At 39.9% G+C, this 19,675-nt stretch overlaps 1 protein-coding gene across 1 annotated transcript; it reads right to left on the bottom strand.

Annotated features, from left to right (window-relative positions):
• Positions 1-2,472: 2,472 nt before the first annotated feature.
• Positions 2,473-6,166, bottom strand: LOC134574632 (uncharacterized). The gene is made up of 4 exons (XM_063433766.1): positions 6,106-6,166; positions 3,870-4,585; positions 3,047-3,210; positions 2,473-2,593 (listed from the first exon to the last, which is right to left on the bottom strand). Coding segments are annotated over exons 1-4 (942 nt in total). The 3' UTR covers positions 2,473-2,592.
• Between the last annotated feature and the right edge of the window lie 13,509 nt (positions 6,167-19,675).

The raw sequence follows: 19,675 nt of genomic DNA, 5'->3' as shown, positions 1-19,675 counted from the left end.
GTGTAGTGTTAATAAGCGTTATTAAATGTATTTTTTAACTTTTTAAAACTTTTTTTACTTTTTAAAACTATTTTTTAAACTTTTGTTTTGCTTATTAATTTTTTTAAAGTTTCCTAAACTTTCGTAAAACTTTTTTTTACAGATTTAACATTTTTCTAAGTTTTTTTTTTACCGTTAACCCCTAACTAGCAGTAAGCAGCACTAACAGTAAATTCCCCATTTTCCCATAACTCCCACCTACCCCAGCTAGCAAAATATTTAATTATACAATATTTAAATTAGTTAATTAAATAAATTTAACCCCTGAGGGTTAAAAAATAAATAAAAGTTAATTGTCAGGGGTTAAAAAAAATTAGATCACAGTATAATACTGTGATCTGTATTTTGATCACTGTAGGCAGTGATCGAATGGCAGGGAAGGGGTTCATTTTTATTTGGACTGGGTAAAGGGTTTATTTTTTTAATTTTTTACTTAAACGTTATTAAAACTTTTTTTAACTTATTTTTTTAACTTTTTAAAGCTTATTTTAAAACTTTTTGTTAACGTTAACCCCTAGTTAGCCTAACACTAAATCCCCCAATTCCCCACTAACTTCCACCCTCCCCAGCTAGCTAAATTTATAATTTTAAAATATTTAAATTAATTAATAAAATAAATTTAACCCCTGAGGGTTAAAAAAAAAAAGAATTAACCCTCAGGGGTTAAAAAAAAAATCAGATCATAGTAAAATGTAGTCAGTGATCAATTGTCAGGGAAGGGGATAATGTTTTATTAAAATGGGTAAAGGGGGGTGGGATTTTAATTTTACTTTTTTTTTTTTTTTACACCAGGGGGCAGGATCAGCACTGATCCGTCTCCCTGCACTTCACACTGAACCCGGAAGTGCAGGGAGGCGGAGGTGAGTATACAGAGCACATGTGCTCGCTCTGACATGCTGTCAGAGCGGGCACATGAGCTGGGACAGCCCGATCCGGTGCTCTAATGCAGAGGCAGACCGGAGCACCATTAACCCCACGATCGCCGCGATTGCGGCGACCTGGGGTTAATTTTACCGCATGACGGACGAGGTCCGTCACCCGTCGTTAAGGGTATCCCCTGGATGACGGACCTCGTCCGTCACCCGTCCTGAAGGGGTTAAGGTTAATTTATAAACGTGATCATTTCTATTGAAATCTACACTTTTTGTAAAATAAAAAAAAAACATGAACACACTCTTTAAACATAAAGCATTTAAGCATGCTTTAGGGGTGTCTCATTAAACAAAAATATGTCTCAGGGGCAATAAATCATAACAAAATTGAGCATTAAAAAAATATAGCTGTTTATTAGCTAACATCTCTAAATGCATAAAGATTGAGTTTGTCCCTATACGTTTGGACAAGAGTGATGAGTAAAAATCTACATGATCACTTGTGCCTACTGACCGTCAGTAGTAAAGTAGATAACAGCTAATACAGAAATATTTAAATATATTGCACCTGCCAAGAGACTGACATCCTGGAATATACACGATAAAAGCTTCAGTATGAGATCTTTGTAAACACTACCCCCATGTTCAGTATAGGACGTGTTAATACATATTTAAAGCAAACATTGCCTGCTTAATAGAGCAGAGGAAATTTCTTTGAACAAGATCAACAGAGTTATAACTTAGTGGGCAATATCAGTGTTTTTCTAGCCTCTGAGTATATCCATAGACATAAATCACAAACATTTTCACATATTTGCACAGCCTGCGATCACCACATTTGTGTTTTGAGATATTTGACTAATAGACGACACAAACATGTGCTAAACTAACTCACTTAGCAACACATTCAGCCGTGGCAGAAGATAGACAAATGATTTGCAAGTAAAATGCAGAATTCGTATATTTGCATGCGTCAGGACAAATAAAGGTTTTAAAGAATTTCTGCTCTTCAGGTATTCTTTTATTTTTATTAACCTGTGTCACGTTTCATGGATGTGCTATTAAATATTAAAAAGTACCTGATGCCTTTGGAATAGAAATATTTGAAAGGTTTTCTTTTTTGTGAAATGTTGTGGGTATATTATAAACTCCAGCTCCTAAAGCAAGCCTCTTGTTTTAAGCTGCACATACTAGAATTGTATGTATATGTGTGTATATATATATATATATATATATATATATATATATATATATATAAATCCAAACTCTTGCACTCCAACCTCTGTGCCTAGTAACACTGTAAATACCTTATAGAAAAGACCGGGACTCCTGGATTTATAATCAATGAGGTTCTTTTATTGCCAGAGACATCAACGTTTCAGTTCCTCAACTGAGCTTTCATTAGGACATAAAGGAACTTTTATTGTCCTGATGAAAGTTCAGTTGAGGAACTGAAACGTTGATGTCTCTGGCAATAAAAGAACCTCATTGATTATAAATCCAGGAGTGCCGGTCTTTTCTAAATAAGTTGTATATTTAAATCAAAGACAAACCAAGATATATGCTCCGGTATGATTTGTTTATTTTCATTCATAACTATATTGCAATTTAAAAAAAATCAAACAAAATGTAGTAGAGACCCAAGCTTGACAATTAGTCTTCCATTGCTGGTGGTCTTCTTTCTGGAAATATGCAAAAATACCAGGATTAATTTCTTCAGTGTATATATCGTCAGTAAAAGTCAAAGGTTAGGCCTTATCTCTCTCTATATATATTAATTAAGACAATAACCATTTTAATTCATCTATACAACGCACATTAACTATCATTTACCTTTAAAATTAATTACAGACTGAAGACAAAAAGTCTTTCATCAATAATAAGTATATATTGATCACAAGGTATGGCCAGCTGCATAAACTGCCAATACATTTGTTTATTATTATTTATATTTTAAATAAAATCAAATAAGCATGTAGTATAGATAAAATTAGGTGTAATATCAAAAGTCGGCATGGTTTGAAACATCTTTTATTACTGTTAATTATCGGGCCTGTCAGTTAGTGAGCTAAACATTTCACGATTGTAACCGACATGGAAAGAAACATTTAAGTCAAAAGGCTGAAATAACCTACCAGTTTCTTGTCTTAATTCCTTGTGGAGGTTTTTTCTCATTAGGCTTATTTTCCAAATGGATGCCACCAGCCTGAGGTCCTGGTTTTTGAGGTTTGTTTTGTTCTTGTCCAAAAGGTTTCCCTGAATTGTTTGATAAGCTAGGCACATTTACTTTTCCACTTCCCTGCAGAAAGATTTGGATGTACAGAATGCTTCACTTCAAACAGATTAATTTAAACAAAATAGTCTTATTCTGCAGAATTTTTTGTTTCCAATGGTCACTTAATTTTAGTTCTTAAAAATAAATCTAGGAAACTTGAAAATGAAAGGTTGATTGATTAGGCAATTTGTTAGAGGGGCGCTATAAACATACATATAGTAGTCATGCTGCAGTGGTTTTGGTGACATGAATCCCCTGGAAACAGCTGCAGAGTATGAAGATGCTGAGCATTGCTCCTGCCATTAAGGTGACATTAAACAGCAATTTAAACACTGTTCTTTCTCAGAAAAGGCAGTGCTTACACTGCTGAGACTGCAACAACAGACTCTCTGCCCCAGGACCACTACAGTAAGCTGTAGCGGTTCTGATGCCTAACATGTCCCTTTAAAAGTTAGATACATGAATTGTGAGAGATAATAGACATCTTTTTGTATTCTGTGTTTTGAACAAGTTTGCAGATTTAATATTAAACAGCATATAGGAACTGGCTTCTCCTTTCTTACAAAGGCCTCTCCTTTAACTAGCTATCTTGATAACTTTGCACATATCGTAGAAACTAATTTAACATAATTGCATTAATATTACAGTAAAATAGGAATTATATATTATTAAAATATACTCACGGTAACAAAGTTTCCTTGTGGTGGGACATTACTGGTTTGTGGTACCACTCCAGCAATGTTAGCTATGCTAGACCTACGATATCTCCTTTTGCCACCATTATTATTTTCATTTGGACGTTGATGAGGAGGAAATCTTGGCCCATTTAGAGGTCTGTTTGGTGAGTTATCGAGTGGCTTGTTTCCATTGACATTAAATAAGGGTTGGGTGTTTCCTGAGACATTGAGTTGGCTTGAGAGCAATTCTGAGATATTGAATTGACTTGAGAGTAATTCTTTGATTTGTGGTGGAAGCAATGCCAAGAGTTGGCCTGGAAGCAATCCTGAGAGTTGACTTGGAAGCAATGTTGAGATATTGGGGAAGTTTTGGAGCAATTGTGAGATACTGCTTTGGCTTTGGAGCAATTCTGAGACATTAAGTTGGCTTATGAACTCTTGTGAAATATTTAACTGACTTAATGCTAGTAGGACATTGGATAGATCTGAGGCTATTCCTGAGAAATTGGACTGGCTTAGGGACTCTTCAGGGATGCTTTGTTGGCTTGGAGATACACCTGAATTACTGAATTGGGGTTGCACGTTTAAGTGAGGTTCGCCGGGTTGAGAATGTGAATTACTGAATTGGGGTTGCACGTTTAAGTGAGGTTTGCCGGGTTGAGAAGGTGAATTCCTACCAGGTGCAGGTATATTAGGACGGCCAGGTACTACATCATTACTTTCTGTAAATAGATTGAGAATTCGAGAAATAGAAATTTAAAATAAAATAAAAAAAAGGATTTGCTTTTCACCATAGCAACTTTGCATAATTGCCTAGCAGCTGCTTCAGAGAGAACCCTACACCAACTCTCATAAGTTACACATAATAAATACATTAAATATCTAAGTGTATTCTATTGGAACATGTTGGCATTTTTGTCAATGAAGCCTCACAAAAATGCAACAAGAGTATATCATTGTTTGTCTATGGGGAAAAGCCCCTATATACAGTAAGCACAGCTGCATGACTAAATATGAGAAATTTGCAACATAAAGATCTAAGCCTTGACATAAGACTGTATGCTCAGAGGAGGTCCTTGTCTGGCTACTAGAATACAGTCACTGTAGTTATTGAGAATCTCGTATGGGACAAACAGTGTGGAATGAGGTAGGATCAGGCTTTTATAATTTCTCTGCTTGATACAGAGGAACAGATTTGAGTCCCCATTAAAAAGTGTATTTCCGAATTTGGGCCAGTTGGGTTATCCCCAAAACCTAAGCCGAAATGCAGCCAAATCACGAACCTAATGACTCTAGCAATAGTCGAATGTGTTCGTTTTGATTCGTGATCCAGAATGCCGACACAAATTGCCAAAAGATAATTGATAGGAATAAAGTTGATTGACGACTAGTGAATGGTCACTAGTTACTTAGTCACTAAAGTGAGAATTTAAAGTGAATTCAAAGTAAATTTAAGGTAAATTTACAAATTCCGGTTATATTAGCCAAACTGGAAAAATACTCACTTTGAATTCTCACTTTAAGTGAATAACCCTGTAAATGCTGATTTTATCCACAGATCGAGTGAATAAAAGAAGTGAGCAATAAAGGAAAAATAGGAGGAGTATTAAAAACATCTAAATTTTTATATTAATATTTATTATTATTACTATTATTATTATTTTTTTTTTCTTTTCTTCTCAATCTGTGAAACAAATGTCAGGAAAATGCTCCTAGCTTGCATTGCAAAACATATACATAATATTTATATTATATTTCTATATTTATATTATGTGTATATTTTGCAGTGCACTGGTTTACCCATTTTCGTGCCTTTTGAGTGTTCCTCAAGATTGTAAGGTAGTTGATGGACTTTCGCTTTAAACTTTTTTGAGGTCAAAATCCCAAATAGGTATTTTTGGTGAGTTAATAATTAACTTGAAAAAAATATAACAAAATTGTTTTACTGTAACTTAGAAAAAAAAATCCCTGATCAAGTGGAGTTGGACATTTGTTTTGCAAACTCGGATAATTTGGCATAAATAGTACAAGTCAGTTGTGAGCGCTCCGCAAATATTTCTTTAGTGAATAGAACCGTAACATAAAATAGATTGTAAGCTTACAGGCAGGTGTCACAATACTTTTTGTGATCTAAATATTTTACTGTGTTACTGTGCATATTTCTGAACTCGTACTACACTGAAAATGTTGTTGGTGCTTCACAAATAATCTTTTATAATAATATTAAAAGTTATGGACTCACCATGTCTGTTGGGTAGAGCGAAGCCCTGGACTACCAGGGAGAAGAGAATAAGGTATTTCATTTCGTTCAGGTGCTGTACCAATAAGAGAAGCAGGTCTGCTCTGTAAGGAAGATGCTATCACCGGCTATATATATATCCCTGCAAAAGGCACTCCCTGCTGTATGTCACAGATCTTATGATTAGCAAGGACGGATGGGTGGAGACACGAGCATGAGAATGCAAAAAAAAGGTTAAATATCAAAGACAAAAAGCAGTTTAAAAGGATAGTCGCACTATCCTTAGTAAGCACGCACTGCAAAAAAAAAAAGAAAAGGATAGTCATATTGTCATTATGTACATTGTTATCACAACTATGTACACACTGCTGTTTCCGTTCTGCAAGTACTTTGAGTCTACGTCTGCTTTATCCAAAATAAAGGTGACATGTGACTTGTATTCCATTTTCTTTATTTCTTTGATATATGTCAGTACAAAATGTTTGCATAAAGACATACATTAAACATTCCACATATTTAACTATAATTTTATGTGTCTATATTATAGACCTATTCTATATATGTTTCTAATGAAGCTAGACAGATACATAAGACATAAACTATAACATATACAGATTCTCGTTAGCGCGGAGACCAAGTCTTGCATTAACTTTTTACTAACTAATCTATTTTATTATAATATAACATACAACGTTATAACATATAATTACGTTTATAAAGAGAACATTATACAATGTTCTATTTTACAATTTAATGGTTTTAAAGCTAGAATTAATAGCTTTTGTTGTCTTTTTATTTGCATATGTAATACATGGAAAGTGCAAAATCTGTGTTGTGACATAGAATAGCGGTATAAAAGTATCAAACACAAACACATTGTTGTGCATTCTTATTTTTGTAGCCGTACCAGATGTCTCATACAGCTGGTCTGGCTTAGTCTATACCAGCTTTGCACATACACATCATGCATTGTAAGCCATTTCTTACTCAGACTTGTCATTGTTTTGTCATTGTTTTGTCATTGTTTTGCTGCTGTAATTCCAAGACATTTAGGTTCTTGCGTTATGCCATGATGATCCAGCTTCATCTCATTCACAACTTTGCAGATTCAAACCTACTTTCAATGAGGTATTACTGCACTCAGCACCAGTGCTGCCATCAGAAATTTTGGGCGCCCTGAAAGCTCAAGGCTTAGGTCATCGGGGCCGCCTCTAAGTTTGCCCTTGTGGTCCACTCAGAGTCTGCCCACAAGGATGCAGTGTGTGTGTAGAGTGGATGCTTTGTGTGTGTAGGGAATGCAGTGTGTGTGTAGAGTGGATGCTTTGTGTGTGTAGGGGATGCAGTGTGTGTGTAGAGTGGATGCATTGTGTTTGTAGAGTGGATGCTTTGTGTGTGTAGGGAATGCAGTGTGTGTAGGGGATGCAGTGTGTGTGTAGAGTGGATGCATTGTGTGTGTAGAGTGGATGCTTTGTGTGTGTAGGGAATGCAGTGTGTGTAGGGGATGCAGTGTGTGTGTGACAAGGAACAGTGTGTTGTTTCCCATAAACTTAGTACATCTGGCACAGCCAACAAGGGATCCTGTTAATCTCTTGTTCACTCATGACTAATGCCAGGACCAGACGTTTCCCAGCAGAAGGTGCATCACATGTATCAATGAGCCTTGGGTGACTTAACGTCAGTCCACCCGTTGTCCTTCCTTGCACCCCTTGTGGTAGGTATGGAATGCGTTTTACTTCACCTGTCAGTGGTTTTAATGTTGTGGCTGATCAGTCTATATAGAATTTATAGTTTTATACTTCATGTATTATTTACCGAATAACTGCCTCTGTGACCGCATTAGAGTTTGCCAGCTCTCCTCGAAGACATTTTATACAAGTGCATTAGTTTAAACAGAATCTCACTATATTATATTTTATTATTCACATATTACTCCATTGAACTAATTTCTTTTTCTAGTTCTCTTTTTTTCCTTATCCAAAAAAAAATTGATACACAATAGAAGCATATAATGCTTCAATATTGCAGCTATTCAACTGAAGCTGAATTTAATTTACAAAGATAATTCTGGTAAAAGAAATATTGTAGCTAATCATTTAAATTTAACAAGTGATAATTACTAAACATTTTGGAAAAATCTGTAAAATTTTCCTCATTGCCATTTTTGTCATTGACTTCTATTGACAAGACTACCTAGAAATCTGTAACCTTAGCCTTCTCTCAATCTGTAACGAAAATATACCCCAACACGCAGGATTCAGCTAAACAGAAGACAACACAGAGGGGAGATACTTCTACTGGACCTTAGAGTGGCCGGACTCAACGTATATAGGAGAAGTACAGAGTCAGGAACGATCCGAGGTCAAGGGCACAAAGACACAGCGTAAACTAGGACAAGCCTGGTACACAGAAAACAGCAAGCCGACAAACAGAACAGATAAGGATAAAGAGATAACGTAGTCAGAAAACTATGCCAAGGTCAAGTACGAAGGAACACAACTGAACACAAGAAGCGCTAAAGGGAACTGAAACAGAGACCACGATAGGGCAAGGAACTAAGGGAAAAAGGTGAGTATAAATAACTAAACACCTATTTTTATTGGCCCCTGTCATATCCACGCCCCCAAAAGGTAAGTGTATGGGGAGTGTGGTATGACAGGGACCAATGGGAGGCATTTTCCAATTTAGGCTCCCACTGTCCCTTTAATAGCATGCCCGAGACCCGCAGCGCACTCTTAGAGTCAGGTGGGACACGTGACCGCTTCTCGCGGTCACTGCCCGCCCTCCTGTTCCAGTCGTTGGATGAGCCGTGCACGGCTCGTGCGGCAGCAGGACCGCGCGCGGCTCGAACAGAGGACCCCGTCCAGCCCCTGGAAAGGGTAAGTACCGCTACAGTACTCCCACTGAGGACACGCCCTCTGGGCGGGGAGGGCCAGGCCTGGCAGGAAAACGAGAATGGAAGGAACGCACAAGGCGAGGAGCGTGAACAGCATCAGCGGAAATCCAACTGTGCTCCTCAGGCCCACAGCCCTTCCAATGCACCAGGTAATGAAGTCGACCTCTAAGGAAACGAGAGTCAAAAATGGCAGAAACTTCAAACTCCTCCTGACCCTCCACAGAGACAGGAGGGGGAGGAGGGGTATGCCGGGTATAGCGGTTGCGTACGTAAGGCTTCAACAACAAAGTGTGAAAAACATTGGGAATACGCAGATTCTTAGGAAGACCCAAGGCATACGAAACAGGATTAACCTTATGCAAAACACGATAAGGACCAATAAAGCGGGGAGCCAATTTCATAGAAGGCACCCGGAGGCGAATATTTAGCATGGAAAGCAAAACCTTGTCCCCCACGACATAAGAAGGAGCTGCCCTGCGATGCTTGTCAGCCAGCATCTTCTGGCGAGCAGCGGAATCCACCAAAGAACGCTGAACCTGCTCCCAAGTATTACGCAAACCAGCCAAATGCTCATCCAGAACTGGCATGCCCTGTGAGGAGAAAGCGCCGGAAGAACAATGGGATGCTGGCCATAGACAACGTAAAAAGGACTTTTGCCGGAAGAAGTTTCATGAGTAGCGTTATTCCGAGCAAACTCAGCCCAAGGAAGAAGGTCAGACCAATTGCTCTGATGGTGGGATATGAAACAACGAAGGTACTGCTCCAGAGATTGATTGGCACGTTCAGCAGCTCCATTAGACTGGGGGTGGTATGCGGAAGAAAATGAGAGAGTAATACCCATTTCCGAACAAAAGGCTTTCCAGAACCTGGAAATAAATTGGCTACCCCTATCTGACACAATAGATACGGGAATGCCATGCAACCAAAACACCTCTCTAGCGAAGATAAGTGCCAGTTCCCTAGATGTGGGCAGCTTGCGAAGAGACACAAAGTGGGCCATCTTGGAAACCCGATCTACTATCATTAGGATAACTGTGTTACCATTCGAAGGGGGTAATTCAACTATAAAATCCATGGACAGGTTAGACCAAGGTCTCTCGGGAACGGGTAACGGATGCAACAGCCCACTGGGAAATCTACGAGAAGATTTCATACAGGCACAAGTAGTACAAGCACCTATATAGTCGGTGACATCTTTGCGTAAGGAATCCCACCAGAAATACCGAGAAACAGCTGACACCATTTTGGAAATACCAGGATGTCCAGCAGTCTTAGTGTCATGATACAACGACAGAATCTCCCATCTCTCGGGAACATCAACGAATAGTTTATCAGTAGGCCTCTCGCTAGGGGCCATGCTTTGTTTTGCTTGTATGGCCTGCAAGAGGGACGAAGAAATAGACAAAATAGTAGTAGCTATTATCCTGTCTGGGGGAATGACGGGAGTAACATCAATCTCCTGTTTGTCAGCAGTTTCGAACTGTCTGGATAGAGCATCTGCTTTAGTGTTGTGATCACCTAGCCTATAGGTGATAATATAATTGAAATGAGACAAAAACAGTGACCCCCTAGCCTGCCTAGAAGACAATCTTTTAGCCCCACTAAGGTAGGATAGGTTCTTGTGATTCGTAAATATGAGGATAGGATCCTTAGATCCTTCTAACAAATGTCTCCATTCTTTAAGTGCTAAAATAATAGCAAGGAGTTCGCGATTACCCTCATCATAATTATTTTCTGCTTTGGACATTTGTTTGGAAAAGAAGCCACAAGGATGCAATGGCTTATCAGGTGACTCTCTTTGGGATAAGACAGCACCTACCCCGATATTGGAAGCATCCACTTCAAGAATATAGGGCAGTGAGGGGACAGGATGCTGTAAAATAGGTGCAGAGGCGAACGTAGTCTTACGTAGGGGACGTAGGGGACAGGACGTAGGGGACAGGAGACCAGACATGAGTATTGCCATCCTTTTTTGTCATACGGGTGATGGGCGCTACAATAGAGGAAAAACCTTTAATGAAACGTCTATAATAGTTAGAGAAACCAAGAAAACGCTGAATGGCTTTCAAATCTTGTGGTAGAGGCCATTCTATGACAGCAGAAAGCTTCTGGGGATCCATACGAAAACCTTTAGCGGAAATCAAATACCCCAAAAACTGGACTTCGGATTGGTCAAATAGACATTTTTCCAGTTTACAATAAAGACCATTAGCAAGAAGGGTCTTCAGAACTGTTGTAACATGTCTGTGATGAGTGTGTAAATCTGTAGAATATATTAATATGTCATCCATGTACACAATTACAAATGTGTGAATAAAGTATCTTAAGACGTCATTAATACATTCTTGAAATACTGCTGGGGCATTACACAGACCGAATGGCATAACAGTATACTCGTAATGGCCAGATTTAGTGTTGAATGCCGTCTTCCATTCGTGGTCTTTCTTAATACGTATTCAATTGTATGCACCTCTAAGATCCAATTTAGTGAATACGGTAGCATGTTTGAGCCTGTCGAATAATTCCGTGATTAAAGGAATAGGGTATGCATTTTTGATAGTGATTTTATTTAGACCTCTATAATCGATACAAGGTCTTAAATCACCTTCTTTCTTCGATACAAAGAAGAACCCCGCTCCAGCTGGAGAAGAGGATCTCCTAATAAACCCCTTTTCTAGTGATTCCTTAATATACTCCTCCATGACACAGTTTTCTTGAACAGATAAAGGGTACACCCTGCCCTTTGGAGGTATAGTATCAGGCAATAAATCGATAGCACAATCGTAGGGTCTGTGAGGCGGTAATTTGTCAGCCTCCCTTTTATCGAAGACAGTCTTGAGAAATAAGTACTGAGGGGGTATAACCGTAGACAAAAGAGGAGTAGTAGGAACATTAATAGAATTCAAAGGGGTGACTTCAATAGTACAAGACTCGTGGCAGGCTTCGCTCCATGATTTTATTTGCCCTGACTACCAGTCGAAAATGGGATTGTGAGCACGTAACCATGGGTACCCTAACACGAGGTGTGAAGAAGGAGAGGTGATGACCTGGAACTGAATGGTTTCAAAGTGTAAAACCCCTGTATACATGTGTAACGGTACAGTTTCATGAGTAACAACTGGAGAACTTAATGGTCTACAATCTATGGCCTCAACGGCCAAGGGTATCTCCTTCTCTCTGATGGGAATGTTGTTTTTCTTAACAAAACCAGAGTCTATGAAATTTTCAGCTGCCCCGGAGTCAACCAGAGCGTATATGTGCTCAGCTATACAACTCTCTCCCATATGTAAAGAAACAGGGAGAAGCAAATGGTTAGGAGGCAATTTAGGAGACTTAGATATCACACCGAAGGCCAGTCCCCTATAAGGTCTTAGGTGCGAGAGTTTTCCGGGAAGCAAAAGACATTCCTTTACCATATGGTCTCTCCTACCACAGTACAGGCAGAGTCCGTCCCTTCTCCTATGTAATTTTTCAGTATCAGAGAGTTTGGCAACCCCTAATTGCATGGGTTCCTCCTCAGATACTTTAACACCCTCAGGTTTATTAACTCTGGGGTTAATAGGCGTAACCAAACGTCTATTCCTGTTCTTAGTATATAGCCTGTCACGAATCCTATTATCTCTATCAATGAGGTAGTCAATAAGGTCCTCTAATGCAATAGGAAGCTCCTTAGCTGCTACCTCATCCAATGTAGTGTCAGATAAACCTTCCATGAATGCAGTAGTTAACCCAGTGTTGGTCCAATCTACCTGTGAAGCAAGCTGAATAGCATAGTCAGCCACAGTCCTAGAACCCTGTTTAATTCTCATTAATGCTCTTGCGGCATTTTTTGACCTTTTCGTTGTGTCAAAAGTTCTACGAAAAGCCATAAGAAAACTGTTGAAATCATGCACCATAGGTCCATTAGCCTCCCAAATAGGATTTGCCCACTTAAGTGCTTTATCGGTAAGTTGGTGCAAATGGAACCCCACCTTAGACCTTTCTGTGGGAAAGGAACGTGGATACATCTCAAAGTGGAATTCTATTTGATTAATGAAACCTCTGCATGTCTTAGAGTCCCCTCCATACCTAGGAGGAGGTGTTAAATGGGCCGAAGTATTAGGCAAAGCAGATACCTCAGGAAGAAGAGGTGTAGGAGGGTTAGGTGTGGTTGCTGGAATAGTTCTAGATAAGAGCATCTGGAGAGCCTGGGCTATCTGATCCATACGGTGATCCTGCTCTACAAATCTAACCTCATGGGATGCCATCTGCTGAGCTAAATCTGCGAGGTCCATGGCCCTATCGTAATGTAACGAAAATATACCCCAACACGCAGGATTCATCTAAACAGAAGACAACACAGAGGGGAGATACATCTACCAGACCTTAGAGTGGCCGGACTCGACGTATATAGCAGAAGTACAGAGTCAGGAACGATCCGAGGTCAAGGGCACAAAGAGACAGTGTAAACTAGGACTAGCCGGGGTCTGGTACACAGAAAACAGCAAGCCAGTAAACAGAACAGATAAGGATAACGTAGTTAGAAAACAAAGCCAAGGTCAAGTACGAAGGAACACAACTGAACACAAGAAGCGCTAAAGGGAACTGAAACAGAGACCACGATAGGGCAAGGAACTAAGGGAAAAAGGTGAGTATAAATAACTAAACACCTATTTTGGTTGGCCCCTGTCATATCCACGCCCCCAAAAGGTAAGTGTATGGGAAGTGTGGTATGACCAATGGGAGGCCTTTTCCAATTTTGGCTCCCACTGTCCCTTAAAGAGCGCGCCCGAGACCCGCGGCGCGCTCTTAGAGTCAGGCAGGACACGTGACCGCTTCTCGCGGTCACTGCCCGCCCTCCTGTTCCAGTCGTCGGATGAGCCGCGCGCGGCTCGTGCAGCAGCAGACGGCGCGCGGCTCGATCAGAGGACCCCGGCCGGCCCCTGGAAAGGGTAAGTACCGCTACACAATCATAGTGTCCACCTTCCCCGCCTGAGTATTTTGGCCAGGTTAGGATTCTGGAAGGGTAAATTCTAGATGATATACTAAATCCGCAAAAACCATCCACTCTAAATCCAAAAGAATACACAAAGGAAGTAGTGTCTATAAAGGAAGGGGGTCTTATAAGGAAATAATAAGGGGTGCGCTGTAAAAAGAAAGAATGGAAGGACTAAAATTAATTATAAGGTGAGATTCAAGGTGACCTTCAGGATGTCCCTATACTGTGTAAGGAGAGGGGTAGAATACAGATGGAGTGATGGTTGTGTGTGAAGCCTGCAGGGTAAACAGGTGTAAACTGACTGGGGATGTGCCTATGGGTGAATGGGGGTATAGGTAAAGTGGGAGTTTCTTAGCATTTGTGGTGCATTCGTTAACTAGATAAACAGTGTGTATTGTTTGGGGGTATCATTGATAATGTTTGGATGTGAGTGTAAAAGGATATGAGGTATAGACAGGTGAGGAATGAAGAAGTAGCAAGACCCAAACTTTCAACAGAAATCTTGAAGTTCCTTTGCACACACTCCTAAACTCTTCTCCCCGCGGAGACACACACATTCCCGGACACATACATATGGATACATGATCCCAAACTCTGGTAAACACTCCCAGACAGACAGACAGACACACAGATACAAACTCACACCTCTTCCTATCTATCTACCTATCTACAAATCTATCTATTGCTGTTGGTATTTGCTACCTCACTGTATGCCTATCTTTTGAGCATAGGAGAGTAGTTTCCCTGGTGTCTTGGGTAGCTTTACATCTCTCCTTACTCTTTCACGTAGAGTCCTTAGATTAGCTACGCATAGTTGCAAGGGGTGCTGTCAATGTGGTCTGGTAACGGGGCCCTCCATGTGAACTGGTTAGGGGAGACATTTCTATCTACACAACTGTATGCATAGTGTTACCTTGCCTCGTGCAGCCCCCAGATTAAATACTACCCTTACCAGTACTGTCTGTATAGACCCTGTATCTAAGAGTAGCAACTTGACCAGGTCCCCATTAAAACAAAAAAAATCAATGGGCCAATAAACATTTCCAATTATGGAAAATTGGATTAAATAAAGTCAATCAAAAATCTGCGTTTCTCTGTATTTTTACTTTTTTCTTGTAATTCTCAGTCTATTCTCTTGTCTGACTCTCTGGGCTCTGGAGAACTTCCATAACATTCACTGAACAGTAAATTGTTAGAGATCTACCATAAATCTACTTAAAACTTGATTTGCTACTTTTTCGCTCATCTCTGAATGTGAGTTACTATAAATAATGAAACTTGTGAGATACTTATTGTCTCATGCATTCTTAGCATTTCTCATGGCTCTCTAAAAGGCCTGCCTGATTTCTCTTCACAATAGTATGATGCATGTGTCATGCATTATGTATTAATTATTTATGTTTGCTTATGTAATGTTTGCGGAAGGAACACTTCTGCTATCAATCAACCTTTCTGGAAACCATATATATTTCCACTTCAAGGCTATATTTCCAATTCTATCCTGAAAGTTAGATCCGCTTTGTTAATCATTGCTGGTAATCTTCTTTGCATTTCATTGATTTTTAAAATGGACACTCTGGGAACCAGAGCAACTTCATCGTAATTAAATTGTTATTGTACAAGTAGTGAGAAAAGGTGGGAAGGGAACAGTGCTATAGTACTGATCACAAGGGGGGAATAAAGCTGCACACCTGAGAGGAAGGGCAACCCTCAAACCCTTCAGAAAATGGAGAAAACAAAAGACAACAAATACAGGGTGCGCTGGATAAAATAAACGGAAATGAAAACACGGAAAGGGAAGTCTCTATAGGTACAGTGTAGACCTTGAGTAACTGTTCTTTTCTTCTCGCTTTGGAATCGCAGTAGTTGGATATGAAACACAAAAGCAGAGAAGGGGGGGACCAATAGTGCAAAACCGTATTGTAGAGAGGATCACCAACAACACAGACGTAGAAACATTAGAAAATTTTTCGTTCTAATTTCGGGTCCGATCATGCCACTAGCAGTAGACACGATCCGGACTACATTTCCCTGCATGCCGTGCACCATCACACGGCATTTTGCCGTTTTCGGCGATCCGCCCGTTTCATTGGTCCAAAATGGCCACGCCCCCGTGACCTTTCCCCTGTCTCTTCCTTTCGTTATTTCTCTCCCCTCACTTCACAAAATTGATTCTCTGCAACTACCTAATTGGTCCCAAGTGGGTTAAGAATTAGCCCAATATGTTTATTATTTAAAACGATTCTTTTTCAATGTTCCAACACATTAACCTACCATATGTATAATTTTAAGTCATGTGACCAGCGGTCACATGGTAATGACGCCATTTTGGCGCAAATTTTTGTAATTTATGCCATATAGCTGCCTATATAATGTGATTAAGCCAGGATTATTATCTTTACACTTGAAAAAGCCTACTGTTTGGCGAAACGCGTTGTGTATTTTTACTCTATTTTATATTAAAGTATTTTGTTACTACCTTTTACTTTGGGTTAGTTCATTTACTTTATATGCTGCTGTTTTATCCTGGCTGATTTTTTATTATCATTTTTAACGAGATCCAGTACTGCAAAAGAAATCCCTGGTGGGGATTATTCCACCTACGCCTGGTTCATAGAGCGTGTGGCTGCTCTGAACACTGTAAGTACGTTTCTTTTGATTTCTTTGTCTTTTTTATATATGGAAAACACTATGGGCCTTGTCTTGTGATTTTATTTTTCATAAGACCGGCACTACAAGCATCACTAGAGGAATATCCTACACGTGGGGAGTTCAAATACCACTGTATGCTGTTTTACTTAGAGCTGGTTATAGCTCTTTAGATTGTAAGTTGGCACTCTTAGGACCTCTGTGTTGTCTGTTCGTTGCAGTACTACCAAAGTTATTGCACCATTGGGTTTTTTCCTTTTATATATTTTATATGCTGACGTCTGTCTCAGAAGTTTTAAAGAATCGTGTGGAGACTCCAATTGCCCAGTTATATCCTACATGTGGGGAGTATCAAATACCACTGTAAGCTGTTTTACCTAGAGCTGGGCTTAGCTCTAACAATTGTAAGTTGGCATTTTTCTACGTCTGTGTTGTTGGTGATCCTCTCTACAATACGGTTTTGCACTATTGGTCCCCCCCTTCTCTGCTTTTGTGTTTCATATCCAACTACTGCGATTCCAAAGCGAGAAGAAAAGAACAGTTACTCAAGGTCTACACTGTACCTATAGAGACTTCCCTTTCCGTGTTTTCATTTCCGTTTATTTTATCCAGCGCACCCTGTATTTGTTGTCTTTTATTGTACAAGTAGCCCCGGGTGCCAGCTTTCCTGAAAGGGTTTAACTGTTAATGAATAAAACTCCAAAGTCTACAAGCAAGTGTCTAATCGCTTTGCTCCTGCACTTCCCCTCAATGTCTCAGGCTTGGAGTTGTCGCCGCTTATAAGTTGAGAGAATCAGCTACCAGTAGCTCCTCAGTGAGAAAAAAAAGAGTGAAAAAGTTACAAATCTTCTTCTCTCACTTTTCTCAATAAGGGAGTTCATTTGAGAGTCTCAGTTGTTGCTCTCAGCGGTACCTGGTGGAAAGCTTCCTGATTGAAGCCTCGAACATTTAGTAGAAGTTCAGGGGCAGATCGATCAAAATGCCAGTTTAAAGACTATGGGGTTCTACCATTTTTAAACCATTAAAAATTGGTTTAACCCCTTTAGGTAAGCCGGCACCTGGACGTCTTCATACCACAACAACTTTATTATGAAGAATTTGTGATGGTACCCAGACTGGTGAGACAGCTTTATATAATTTCAGACCCTGTCTCTCGCAGTTCCAAATTAATTCCAGGAAAAGGTCAACCCATCTTTCTGAGCTTGATAAAATGTGCATCATTAAGACAGGAATTAATAAAATCTAGAGCCCAGGATATACTAGATTGTATATATATATATATAAACTAATGAAAAGCCAAATGCTTTATTATTTAGTGTATTACTTTTTTGTAATAAGCTACTTGACAAGTTTAACCCCTTAAGGACACATGACGTGTGTAACATGTCATGATTCCCTTTTATTCCAGAAGTTTGGTCCTTAAGGGGTTAACACTTCATGCCATCTGCATTTATTAACAACATTACTTTGAGGTGTCCATTTCTAGTGTTAGTGTAAAGTTGGAAGTTCATTTTCTTGCACAATATGTCAGCACTTTATTTTTGGGCATGACCCCCGTAACATATAGATAAGTGGAATCTACCACCCAGAGAGGGCCCTGCACAAAATAAAACATCCAAGAGGAACACGTCTGTAATGGGAGTGAATGAGCTTAATGGACTAACTCAGCGGTTCCCAAACTTTTTAGGTTCAAGGCGCCTTTAATATTTCAATATTTTTCCAAGGTGCCCCAAGTCAAAACACATTTTTAGGTAGTATGTATGTACAATGCTGCGACATATACTGGGCCCCAGTTCAGCAGAAATGTTTCCTGGTCAGGGGTGGATCCAGAACCTAATCTTGGGAGGGGCACTGGTAGATTATTTAAAGAAACAACCCAGGCACAATAACCACTACAGCACTCTGTAGATATTATGGTGCCAGGAGTGCCGTGGTGCCCTCACAGGGTAAGTAGTCAAACTGTTTAATTAAAATTAGGTGTATGAGTACAATTCAATAGTCAATAGCAATGTGTGCAAAGTGTGCTTATTGTAACAAAATTGCAGCAGCCAAGAAAGAATATAAGCAGATATGTAGATATGTTGCCAGCGATCTCAGATTTTGGATTGCATGAAGATTTGACTATGTCCCCGAGGTTATTCCCTTATTGTGGTGCTCTGTAGGAAAATGAGGATCGAGACACTTTATTTTTGTATTGCGGTATGCTAAATATCGTGCTAGTACTGTATCGGAGGTTATAGGAGGTGGGAACAGCTGGGGAGAATGCTCTTAGGCACAAGGCTGGAAAGACGAAGAGTGCGTCGGGATTCCAGCGACAGCCAGTTTAGTTCTTTTAACATGTCACAATGGTGGGTCATTACCATAGGCGTGCGCAGCCTATTGCATTAGGGTGTGCACCCTAAAGCACAAGCACACGCCGCGTATATATATGTATTATTATGTATGTATGTATATATATGTGTATACATATATATATATATATACACACACACACATACACTGCTGTGTGTGTGTGTGCTGTGTGAGGGTGCTTTTAGTGTGCTATGTGGGTGAGGGTGTTTGTATGTGCGCTCTTGTGAGGGTGCTGTTAATGTACTGTGTGTGAGGGTGCTGTTTGTGTGTGTGTGCGCTTGTGAGGATGCTGTTAATGTACTGTGTGTGAGGGTGCTGTTTGTGTGTGAGGGTACTGGTAGTGTACTGTGTGTGTGTTTGTTAGGGTGCTGTTTGGGTTTGTGAGGGTACTGTTAGTGTGCTGTGCGTGTGTGAGGTTGCTGTTTGTGTGCTGTGTGTGAGGGTGCTGTTTGTGTGCTGTGTGTAAAGGTGCTGTGTGTGTTTGTGAGGGTGATGTTTGTGAGGGTGCTGTTTGTGAGTGCTGTATGTGTGTTGGTGCTGTGTATGTGGGTTGGTGCTGTGTATGTGTGTTGGTGCTGTGTATGTGTGTTGGTGCTGTGTGTGTGTGTTGGTGCTGTGTGTGTGTGTTGGTGCTGTATGTGTGTGGGTGCTGTATGTGTGTAGGTGCTGTGTATGTCTGTGGGTGCTGTATGTGTGTGGGT

Source organism: Pelobates fuscus, chromosome 10 (assembly GCF_036172605.1).
Source record: "Pelobates fuscus isolate aPelFus1 chromosome 10, aPelFus1.pri, whole genome shotgun sequence".
NCBI lineage: Eukaryota > Metazoa > Chordata > Amphibia > Anura > Pelobatidae > Pelobates > Pelobates fuscus.
The sequence above is the reverse complement of the archived record's forward strand: the minus strand, read 5'-3'. Positions and strand labels throughout refer to the sequence as shown.

What these genes read in the sequence shown, in the direction of transcription:
- LOC134574632 (XM_063433766.1), bottom strand. Translation starts at nt 6,166, where the DNA reads ATGAAATACCTTATTCTCTTCTCCCTGGTAGTCCAGGGCTTCGCTCTA. An exon ending in CGCTCTACCCAACAGACATG is followed by an intron (nt 4,586 to 6,105) that starts GTGAGTCCATAA and finishes ATCTATTTACAG; the next exon opens with AAAGTAATGATGTAGTACCT. An exon ending in CACAAGGAAACTTTGTTACC is followed by an intron (nt 3,211 to 3,869) that starts GTGAGTATATTT and finishes ATCTTTCTGCAG; the next exon opens with GGAAGTGGAAAAGTAAATGT.